At 42.5% G+C, this 12,305-nt stretch overlaps 1 protein-coding gene across 3 annotated transcripts in view; it reads left to right on the top strand.

Annotated features, from left to right (window-relative positions):
* Positions 1 to 12,305, top strand: part of CLIC5 (chloride intracellular channel 5) — a 132,019-nt gene that overhangs the window by 51,399 nt on the left and 68,315 nt on the right. For all 3 annotated transcript variants that reach the window (XM_017957913.2, XM_003897681.3, XM_009205297.4), the window contains exon 2: positions 7,809 to 7,918. In XM_017957913.2, coding sequence (XP_017813402.1) covers positions 7,809 to 7,918 — 110 coding nt within the window. The remainder of the gene's footprint in view (positions 1 to 7,808; positions 7,919 to 12,305) is intronic.

The raw sequence follows: 12,305 nt of genomic DNA, 5'->3' as shown, positions 1-12,305 counted from the left end.
AGAGGTTTAAAAGAAACCCATTCATTTATTCAAATAGTGGGACATGGAAGAATAGGAAAGAAGCCACGTGGGAGTAGAAAGAAGGGGCTGGGAGAAGGGGCAGTGGTGTTGAGTTGGAAAGGGCAGTTCTTTCTCAGAGAGTGTGTCTTGAAGTACGGGAGGATGAATATACACTCAGTGGTGGATGGACGTAAAGCTCAAGGCAGGCTGAAGGACAGACACTCCAACAGGCCACAAACACAGTAGCATTGTGCAACATACAAAGTTGTAGGTGGCCTTGGGCCCAAAGCCACCATCAAACCAGGCTAGTTATACATCAAAGGCACCACTGGACCCTGCTCACTTAGAGATGTAAACCAAGGAGCCTGCTAAGTCTGGAGCTTACTACGAGTTCTTTTGGAAGGGGACATGTACACAACTATATTCAATTGTTTACAAAACCATCTAGTGAGCTAAGGTGCAGATGACAGATACTGAATTAACAGGTTACCTGAATCAAGTAAAATGTTTATGCCAGGCGTAATGGTTAACTTTATGCATCAACTTGGCTGGGCCATAGTGCCCGGATATTGACCAGACATTATTCTGGATGCTTCTGTGAAGGTGCTTTTTTTTTTTTTTTTTTTGATGACATTAATATTCAAATTGGTGGATTTTGAGTAAAGCAGATTGCCCTCTATAGTGTGGGTGGGTCTCATAGAGAAAAAGACTGATCCCCTCCTCTGAAGAAGAGGGAATGCTGCCAGCAGACAGTCTTTGGATTCGAACTGTGGCTCTTCCCTGGGGTTTCAGCCTGCTGGCCTACCCTGCAGATTCTGAACACACCAAGCCTCCAGAACTGTGTGAGCCTGTACCTTAAAATAAATCTCTCAATCTTCACACTCCAACTGGTATGTATTTGTATTTATATACATATACATATATGTAATGTTATTATAGTGTATTCTATTAAAATAAGATGTGTATATGTTTCTCCATATATAGTAGATATAACAGGATATGTGTGTGTGTGTATATATGTACACATATGTGTGTGTGTGTGTATATATATATTTATATAAAAATACACACACACACACACACACATACATATTGTGCTGGTTCCGTCTCTGGAGAACTCTGACCAGCATACCTAGAATTCTTCATATCACAATGTACAAGGAGCAGTCTACATAGAGCTGATTCAGCCCATATGTTAAACTTTAGATAAATGTTGAGGGTCTCTGTAGCCTCAAATGTATACCTGTTACCTGTTTCTTGAATGAAAAATGCCTCGGTAACCCCAGTGAATTAGGCCTTTTGTGGCTTCTGTGAAAGAGAATGTTGATTTCTTCAAGAGCAGACCTCTCTGTCCTCATGTGGACCACGTACCACCAAGTCCCATCCCTGCTAATTGAAGTCTTACCAGCCAAATTGTTAGAAGGATAGACCGTTTGGTGTTAAAAAAAAAATAGTCACAACTAGAAATGTTGTCTGACTTACACTAACTAATTAAAAATGGACAGTTGCAAATATCATTATGAAGAAAGCTTCTTTGTCTAAACAGTTTAGATGAGTTATTATGTTTAAAGAAAGTCCTCGTCGTGTGGCCTTTGCCACTTTGCCACTCTTTTCTGAAGGACAACAGCCAACGTAGTCTGCTCAAAGCTGGAAGTCAGGAGTTAGAGAGACCTGATTCTGCTGTGGGAACTGGCTGTGCTACCATGGGCAATTCATTCAACCTTTCTGGGCCTATTTCTCTACCAGTAAAAAGAAAGAGCTGGAGTACAGCATTCCTGAGGTCAGATACAGCCCTACTGTTGTATAATTTTTATCTGTACACTTAACAAAATTATTTAATCACTTGAGTCCTCAGGGACAAGTTTCATGGGCGACAGCAACAAAAAGTGGGAATGTGACGTAAATGGTGACTTAATTATCTTTCTTGAGAAAACTGAGGTTTCCTTCCTAATACTTCATCCAGGACTTAACCTTGCCAGGTTTTTAAAGAAATCAAAGGTCATAAAAATCTTACATTTTGAAATAACAGACATTTAAGCATCTGAGGTAGTCTGGGTCCAATCAGGAGTGAGAAACTACATGGTAGGTTAAACAGGAGAAATTCAACATGAAGTATTACGTAAGATAAAAGAGTAACCATGACATATAAGGAAACTCTCTACAGTACCCTAGGGCTGAGGGAGAGGAGCCAGGGAAGGACAAACTTAGAAGCTGTTCGCAACCTGGCACAGAAGTTCACTGGTTTGGTCAGGCCAGAGCTGGTCTGGAGTTGCTGAGCAAGCAATAGGCCACGCCCCAGAGTTCAGGCAGGGAACAAGCAATCGGCATCGGTACAGCGTGCAGCAGGATCCAGGTGTCAGTGGAGAAGAAGGCCTTCAGGACACATGGGGCTTGCAAAGGAAGTGACCAAGCTATGTGGACACCGTGGCCATAGGCCAGCTGGATATAGGCTTAATGGGGGCTTTGGTTTCTGTGTCAAGAGTGCTGGAAAGGTTATTACCAGGCTGAGGCTACGAGGTGCCAGGTGGGTTGCATGCTGAGCCTATAGCTGGGGTGGCTCCACTGCGTGCTGTCACAGCTACACCGTCCACCCCCAGCCCACACCACAGTCAGCAAGAAAGCCTCTTCCTCCTGTAGTGCCCGTCTAGTTCTCCTTGGTGAGAAAGCCTAACTTTGTACTCACTTTAAAGGAGAAATGTTTAAAGAAATTCCCCATTCTCACAGAGCATATATTCAAGGGTGCATTGCAGCTGAAAGGCAGTAAGTTGATAACTGACACATCTATCAAGCTTCAATGTCATCTGGTCACTTTCTACAATTTCTTCTTGGATCCTCTCTGAACGATTCCTCCCACTTCCGGACTTGGGTACCCTCGAGTGACTTTTGGCCAATTATCAGCTTTCCCTTCATTATCTGTAGACCAAGAATTACATACCTGGTGTGTCCATGGAACGTCTTAAAGCAATGGTTCTCCAATGTTGTTCATAGACTTCTGGGGTCCCTAAAAGGCTTTCAGGGGTTTTAAGAGGTCACAACTATTTTTAGAGTTACATCAAGATGGTATGCTTCTCTCTCTGGGATTGGCATTTCGTAGGTAAATTCACTGGTGTTTCAGCACAGATCCAAGCAGTGGCATAAGTGGTACTAGCCAGTCATGCATATGCAGAAAAAAAAACAAAAACAAAAACAAAAAACAGCGTCAATTATGAATGTCCTTGATGAAGCATTAAAAATTATATAATGTTATTATATCTCAACTTTTGCATACATGTCTTCTAAACATTCTGGTTGATGAAATGGGAAATGCACATAAGCTCTTTGGCTGCATTCCAAAGTCTGATGGTTGTGAAAGGAAAAGCACTTGTATGATTGAGTTGCCAGCTGAACCAGCTGCCTCCCTCACAAAGCAGTTTTTACTTAAAAGGGCAACTGGCTGACACACCGTGCTTACTCAGACTTAGTATTTGTCAGTATTTGCTATAGCCTGGGAGGCAGAAGTTGCAATGAGCTGAGATCGCGGCACTGCACTCCAGCCTGGATGACAGAGCAAGACTCTGTTTCAAAAACAACAACAACAACAACAAAAGCCCCATATACCCCAACTAAATACCAAGAGATTAAATGTGGAAGCCAACTTCTATTAAGCCAGATGTTAAAGATTTTGTAAAAATATAAAACATTGCCACTTTTACTAAATTTCTTTTATTTTTAGAAAATATAGTTATTTTATGTTTATGTTAATAGACACATTAATTATAGCATTTTTATAAATATTTAGATTTGGCTTTATCTTACAACACAGTAAATATCAATAACTATCATCCACATAAATAAAACCTTTCTGGGATCCTCAACAATCTTTAAAAGCATAAAAGAGTTTGAAGACTAAAATGTTTGAGAACCACAGTCTTAAACAAATCTCCATTTTCCACTTGAATTTACAAAATTGCAGGAAGTTATAGGTGCAATGGTTGAGGCCAAGAGGAGATAATTTACCTAAGGTCATTCACATGGTGAAGTAGAGGCAGAGATGGGTCTAGAACCACAGTCTCCGGCTAGTGTGCTACATAACTCAGGCTAGCCATGTATGTGTGTATGTAGTATGTATGCATGTATTTTAGGATGCTTTTCAGAATGCCAGTGAGATAATTTTGAGATCCTCAAGCCACAAAAAGGGAGGGACATCACCCTCCCCTCAATGTGCATCCTTTTAAATAGGCACTGAATATGAAGTAAGTTTCAGGTGCCTGTGCTTGTTGCTGCTGAAGCCAAACAAAATAAAACATCAACTGTGTTTTGAGGGAGCTAAGCTCATAATATGTGGAGAGAGATCATATGAAAGGCAATCTATAATAGCATATAATACGAAGTATCAAGCATATAACATGAAGTACAATCATACAGCTTATATAATTACATTATGCTACTAGTACTGGTATCATCATATGGAATATTATATGTGGTATGATATTTTATAATAAGTTGTTATATACACTGTAGAGAACAGGAAGTACTTTGGGATTATAGCTGGCAATTGTGTTCAAAGCAGAATCTTGACCTTGGGAAGTTTGCCATTAGCTGTTAATATATATATACCATCGTCTTTTGACGCTTCCCTTATTGCATTAGTTTCCAAGAAATTGCTATACACAGTATAGCTGAAAGCAGCAGAAATTGATTCTCTTACAGTTCTGGAGGCCAGAAGTTCAAAATCAAGGCGTGGGCAGGGCCAGGCTCTCTCCAGAGGCTCCGAGGAAGAATCCTTCCTTGTCTCTTCTAGCTTTTGGTGTCTGCCACCAATCCTTGGCGTTCGTTGGCTTGTAGATACATCACTCCAATCACTGCCTTCATCTTCACATGACTTTGTCCTCTGCATGTCTGTGCCCAAAGTTCCCTCTTTTTGTAAGGACACCAGCCATGTTTAGAGCCCATTCTAATCCAGTATGACCTCATCTTAAAGTTGATTCCACCTGCAAAGACCCTGTTTCCCAGTAAGGTCCCATACACACATTCCAGGGGGACATGAATTTGGGGGAACATGATTCCACCTAGGACACTGCTTTTGTGCCGGTCCCTGGCCCCCAGTGCTCAAAATCTCTCTGGAACAAAGTCCACCTGGGTTTTCCCTCACACTTTTCAGGATGTGGGGTCCAGCTGAACCCCACCTGGTTCTTCTCTGTTGATGTTTCAGGTGGTTGTCACAGCTCATCACATATAACCCATGAGTTTAACAAACTATTTCTTAGGGCCACAAGGCTGTTGGGGTTTGAGGGGGAATAGAGGAAGCTGAAAGAGGGACACCCAGACAGTGGAAGTAAATGGTAGCATCCTCGCATATTTCTATTGGCCTTTGACAATTTTTGTTTACTAAACCTAGAATCATAGTTTAATATAAGATTAATAAGACATAATGAAAATGTAGGGAGCCATGAAGGACACCATGCCCTAAGCTCCAGGCAGAGCTGATTGCACATGGACCGGAGGATGTCCATAAAATTCAACACCAGCCCTCGCAGCACCGGGGGAGGACCTGTCACCTGGCTGGACCCTCAGGCTGGCTCCAGGAATGGCAGCTCAGAGCACTGGATCTCTAGCCAGACCACCTTGGTTCATCCTGGCTTCACCACGATGATAACCTTAGGCCTCCGTTTCACATTTGTAAGAGCTGAAAATATCCCTCTTTACAGGCTTCTCATGAGAAATAAACAAGTTAATAATATAGGTAAATCCTTTAGAACAATGCCTGACAATATAGGCATAAGTTATTATTAATATTATTATTATATGAATTTTTTATGTAGTTGATAAATCCACTATTTTGCTAGTTCCTCCTTCAATTCCCTTACCCTCCCACCACCACCACCAGAGGAAAACAGGTAACAGTATATGGATCTGGCTTCTGTTTTTATTTTTGCTTTTTTTTCAATTCTCCTCTTGTTACTTCCACCATTCCTGGCCCTGGGGGAATTCTTCCTGTGTTGGGATGTCTTACAGGACCCAGAACCTGGTACCTGTCAAGTGCTTCTTGAGAAGTTCCTAGGGAACTTACATCATAAACTCAAGTTAGGACCAAGCTATTATTAAATTGGTAGCCACCTGTCTGAGCATGTTTTATTGGTAACTTTAGCTCCGTGGGCAGGTGTAGCGCCCACACTGTGCTCTCCCACCTTTCCCATTTTATGTAACAGAGTCCGTGCTCTCTCAAGACTCAGGGGTGGGTCTGTTTCCAGCACTGGGGAAAAGTGAGAACTGTATAGGGAGTGGGGCTTTTGGTGTAGTTAAGAGGAAGGTAAAATAACTGTAATTTCATAGCAATTACATACAGCGAACTGTCAAAGGTTCCAGTTTTCCATTATAAACCTGAGCCCCTGCTGGGAGCAACTTGCAAGGTAGAAAAAAGTGCATAATGAGGTTCTAATGTATGAAAGAAGGCATCGCTGCCTCCCCACCTGAATGCCGCAGCAGCAAAACAAACCTCAAGGGGGAAAACCGTGCTGAGCTTTGGGAATGCATTTGTTTTCTCCCTTTCTTTTGAAAAAACAAAAACAAAAACAAAAACAAAACCTCAGGAAGCCCCCATTCCTGGATGTTGGTTGGATTGTTTACAGCTTTGCACGAGTCTTCAGTACCCAGGCCCACACATGCCCTCCCTGTCAGTGGAATCCCCTGCCAGGCCACCTGCAGGGGCCATGGTTTCCAGGGCAGCCAACATCAGAGTCTGGAGCAAATGGGTTATTTCTTCCTCTAAGTATTATGTTGGCAGCCAATAAACCACCCAATGGAAATGAATTCTACAGAGACCAATTCCCCAACCTTTTTTGTTTGTTCATAGGTTTGCTTGAAATTAATTCTTTATGAAATTCATGGATCTGCAGCCCACTCAGAAGTGCAGTAAAGAAGACTTGTTTTTCAGACCTAAAAAAGCCTATTATTTAGAGGAAGGGAAATGAAATGACAGAAGCGCAGAACACCCAATAATAATGCTGTTATTTTTACATGGGTTTCTGTCTTATCCCCAAGCCCACCCTACAGAAGGCCATAAGCTCCTTGGAGGAATTCAGTTTTGAATCTCCTGGGCAATTTTCTCTAGTGCCTTGCACATAACTGATAGTCAATATGTATTTGTTGAGTAAAAGTGTAATTTAACAAATGAATAGCTTATTGACAGTGAAGGCCAAGTACTAGCCAGAACTAAGTGGCGTATTGATTAAAACCTTGAGCTTCCTGATTAGCCTCCATATAGGGATATGGGATCAAAGTCTGAGATATTTATATTCATGACATCCGTGTGGTGTGAACCAAGGACCAGGGGGTGGGGGAGGGCAAACTACAGAGGAACATATTTTGGCTAGGTACTGAAGGAAAGCATTTCTAACTGTTAGAGCAATCCTCAGAATGAACTGCTTTGAGTTATATTAATACAAATGACTGGTCAGTGGAGATATTCAAGCAGAAACTAGATGATTACTTGGGGGTGTAGAAGTTGCCATTCCAACATCATTTGTATCAGACTAAGTGATGTTGCAGGTCTACTTTTACCACAAGATGCCAGGGTTCTATGATTTCATAAAGTTATGATTTTGCATTTCAGTTCAGCAAGTATTTATTGAGCCCTTATATGGTGCCAGGCATTGTTCTGCATGGACATTAAGCAGACAAAGATGAATAATATCAGGCTACTGCCCTTTGAAGTTGCTGGGACATGGTTTTAGTAAGGTCTCCTCAGACCTGCATTTGGGCGTTACAATCTTATGTTCCCTGTGCTAATTGCACCTGCCCACTCAGGACACTGGTTCTCTTCTTTCCAGGCTGGAATCGATGGGGAAAGCATTGGCAACTGTCCATTCTCTCAGCGCCTCTTCATGATCCTCTGGCTGAAAGGAGTCGTGTTCAATGTCACCACTGTGGATCTGAAAAGGTAAAGTACATTGCATAAATGAGGAGTATGTTTAGCTGCACGAACAGAGAACCTTCCATGAAGGAGGGTAAAAGCCTCCCTTGGCTCCCAGCAGCCCCTTGCTCACACTTCATTGTCCAAAACTGTGTCTCAGGGTCCAGTCTTGGCTACAAGAGAGTCTGCAAAGGCAAGTATTTCACTTGGTGCCACGCACTTCACTGACCTGATTAGCAAGTTTCCATTAGCAAAGAAGAAGGAAGGAATGGGCACTGGCATTGCAACTAAGTGTCCAGTGCACAGATGGGCACAGACATCTAAAAATACAGGATTAGTCATTTCAGTAGTACTAAGGCCATCATCTGTGGGACCCTAGCAGGACTTCAGGTGTGAGAGTCTGAGTCTTCAGAGAGTTGTGATCCAGACCCTTTCCTATGCTATGTTCCCAGCTTTAGAAGTCCTCAGTGTGACAGCTCTAGATTACAGGCTTGGGTGGAAAGTAGCTACTGTTCTGTTTTTAGAGTGCAGTTTCATGACTTACAAACACCAGGAACCACACTCTTTTCACTCCCACAGAATGTATTCTGTTTTCTGTCTTCTACCTGTTGTTTAAATGTGGAACAGCTCGAGGCTCACCCCATGAGTGTTCATCTTCTGCCTCTACCTTCATCCCTGGTGAGCTTGACATATTCTCCTTGTCATCTTTATATGAATTATTTTACACCCAGAGCCCTGCTCTCATCTAGATATTTTCACTTGGATGTTCTGTTATCATATATGTCTAACATTGTATACATCAATTTGTATCCTTTTCCTTTGAGTTGAGCTCTTCCTGAACTCCTTTTTTCTTCTATTTTCTTTTTCTTTTTATATATTTATTTATTTATTGAGACAGAGTCTCACTCTGTCACCCAGGCTGGAGTGCAGTGGTGCGATCTCAGCTCACTGCAACCTCTGCCTCCTGGCTTTAAGCAATTCTCTGCCTCAGCCTCCCGAGTAGCTGGGATTACAGGCACGTGCCACCACGCCAGGCTAATTTTTGTATTTTTAGTAGAGACAGGGTTTCACCATCTTGGCCAGGCTGTTCTTGAACTCTTGACCTTGTGATTCACCCACCTCTGCCTCCCAAAGTGCCGGGATTACAAGCGTGGGCCACCGCGCCTGGCCTTTTTCTTCTATTTTCTAGGCACTAAACACTTCCTGCTCCTTTCTATTGCTGCCTTCATTGTTGATCAGTAGCCAAGTCTAGAGCATTCTCTTATTGCACTCTCTCTTCCTCCAAACTCTCTTTTTCATTCTCAAAGCCTACAACTGGTTCAAGTCTCACCACTGCCATCCTGATAGTCTCACTGTTCTTCAAACTGGTCTTCCAGGTTCACACGTTCTCTCTCTCTTTTTCTCTCTGTCTGGCCCATCCTTTATGTGATTCTAAGGTTATTCTTCCTAAAATAATGCTTTAATCAGGCCACTTTCATGCACAGGAAACCTTTGATGTTTCCCATTGTCCACGGACTTGAGGCATCCAAAGCCGATCTGTCTTTTCCTTCATTCTTCCCAACACTCTTTCCTAACACTTCTCACTGTGACCTACCTACTCTGTCAGGCTGGTCTGCCTTCTGCTGTTCTTCTTCATTCCATCCTCTATCCCTTGGCTGAGCTGCATCCTCTGTCTAAAACAGGCCCTCTCTTCCTTCTTGTCCCTGGCCTCAGGCTCAGCTTCAGCCCCACCCCCTCTGTGAGGCCATCTCATACCCATCCCCCCACACTCACAAGCACACCTATCAACCCAGCCTCCCTCCAGAATCACCCCGCACCTGCTGTCTATGTTGCCTTGTGTCGTTATTCAGTGTTTCATCAAGTTATGAGGTTTGCACCCCTAATGCTTTACAGCTGGTGAGAGCTTTCTCATTAAATAATAATAATAATAATGTATAATCCTTGAAGGAGGTCTTACTACTCTGTGTTATTTGAGAAATAACTGAGACAGATATATTTAAATGACATGCCCAAGATGCCAACTAGAAATTAGAGGGGCTAAAAACTCCATCTGCTTGGTTCAAAAACTATGCTCTCCATAATACATCAGTTATGAAGTTTGTTTCATCTTTCAAATGAGACCTTAAGTCCCTCAAGGACAGACTGGGATCGGGTTTTAAGTTTCTTTGTATCCTTCATAGCAACCAGCTTTTCAAAGGTCCTCAACTACTATCTGTCAAATAAATGAACTTGCATCCACTATGCAATTAGTGTCTGCGATAAGTAAAGAGAGTAGCAGACTTCTGAAAGAGCAGCTTCCTTCAGTGGAGAATTGGAGGTGTTTGGATTGCCATGTGTGAGAGAGGACTTGTATGTCTGCTGGCGAAGAGAGTGGGAGAGGGAACTACCTCTGCCCGCGTGCTTCAGATGGTTTGGTTCCTCCTTCACACGAACACACCTGGTCCAGCCAACACCCCTTTGACGTAGGCCAGGCAAGTAGCACCACTCCATTTTTCCAGATAAGAAAACTTTCTTACTGTCCCCCCCACCCACCAACACACACAGTAATTTCTAAGAAAACTGATTTATTTTCCTGGTACCACCCTTTAGTGACTGAATAATCTTGAACTTTCAGAGCCTTGGTTTCCTCACCTGTACAATGTGTGTTTTTAATCAATAGGATTGTGGTGAGGATTTATTGAGGCAGGCCATGTAAAACATTTGCTATCAGTCCTGTACCTGACTCATAGCAAGAACTCCATGTGTGTTGGCTATTCTTAGAATTATCACTGGGTTCCCGGAGCTGGCAATCCAGTAAGGAAAAGAAGACCGATACTCATTACACAGTTCATAAATCATACCTGGCAATATGTCATCCAATGCTAATGATATAGTCTCAACTATAAATGCTGAAGCAGGGTCAACAAAGACAGAGGGCAGCAACTCTAGCTAAGCATCGGTGGCCGCAGGCAGTACTTTCCAAGGGCGTCTGACTCCAGTGGCCATGATTCTCTAGAGTCCCAGGAAGAAACCCACCGCCACCACCACAACACATTTCTGTATCTTTAAGCCACAGAGCGGTGACTGAGAGCACACATGTTGCTGCCTTGTGTCAGCTCTAAAAACCAGGAGCAAATAAAGAATGTCCTTTCATTGTCTAAAATGAGGGACATGCACAAAGTAAACAAAGGGACTAAGTAAATTAGATTTTAAAAATACTTTCCGTCTCAATTGTCTGAGTTCCAAGTGCCTCAGAATGCAGCTGGAGAGCGTGTGTGTTTGGGGAGGGACATGGGAGTAGCACAGTAATTGAAATTCTTCTCTTCCCCTCCCAAACTGATTACGCCAGGAATTTGTTTCATTACAGACTCCTCTACCCCCACTGTTTACTTTTTTACAGTTTCTGCGTTTAATGTTTTCCACTCCCGACTCCCACAAGAAATGTGGCATTCTCAGAGAGAGCATTTGGGGTGAATCCGATGTTCCAGCTCTGTCTTGGAAGTCGCCACCATTTTCTCTCCTCTTCCCTACATTATTTTAGTATAAGCCTCCCCTTTCCCATTTTCCCCAATCTGCCAGCCCTTCTTCCCCCTCACTTTGCTCCATTCTTGCTCTTGCATTCTGACCAGCTGGCACAGACACAGAAGCACACTCCTGGATATTAACAGGACCTAGCCGTGTCAAACACAAGGCCACTTTCCTTTCCACTGCACTTGGCCTTCCTGCAGGTAGTCAGTGTGCTCCCCAGTGCACACCAGAAACACCACTTAGCACTGCTGTGGGCTAAGTGCAGAAAGTTCAATTAATTGCTCAGTTAATTAATTGTTCATTCATTCGATTGGGGCTGTGTTCCAGAATTTCACCCACTTCTCCATCATCTAGGACTTTCTTTCAGGATAATTTAGGACTTTTGGGTCTCCTCTTTCCCAGCGGGGAGAAATGCGCTGTTGCTTTGGTTATCTTGGATTTCTTTAAGTGTCTGACCCAGAAACCAACAGGCACACCAAAGAGCTGTCTGTCTTCTTAGGGACCAAATTTGCTGCCTATTACATATATATGTATATGTTACCTAAAAGATCCTACCGGGCCCAGCAAAGTTTGCTATAAAAAGAAATAACTTTCACAAACCAAGTGTTCTATTTGAATACAATCACAAAGCAGAAGTTGCATTTACTTAGAAAATAAATTGTTTTTAACTTAAGATAGCATTTAAGTAACCCCATAATTTTTTTAAAAATAGGCACAATTTCTGACTCCTAGACTTTTGATTTATGTATGTTGAACATAATTTTTAAATATTTAAAGGAAAATAACTTCTTTCTAGTAAACCTAGAACCATCATAAGTCATATTTTGAGAACAGTAGATGCTTGAATTAAGGTAGATTATGGTGGAGCACGAGTACTGTAGCAGTGGAGTTGCCTGCTGGTCCTCCC

Source organism: Papio anubis, chromosome 6 (assembly GCF_008728515.1).
Source record: "Papio anubis isolate 15944 chromosome 6, Panubis1.0, whole genome shotgun sequence".
Taxonomy (NCBI): domain Eukaryota; kingdom Metazoa; phylum Chordata; class Mammalia; order Primates; family Cercopithecidae; genus Papio; species Papio anubis.
This window is presented reverse-complemented; position numbering and strand designations above follow the sequence as displayed.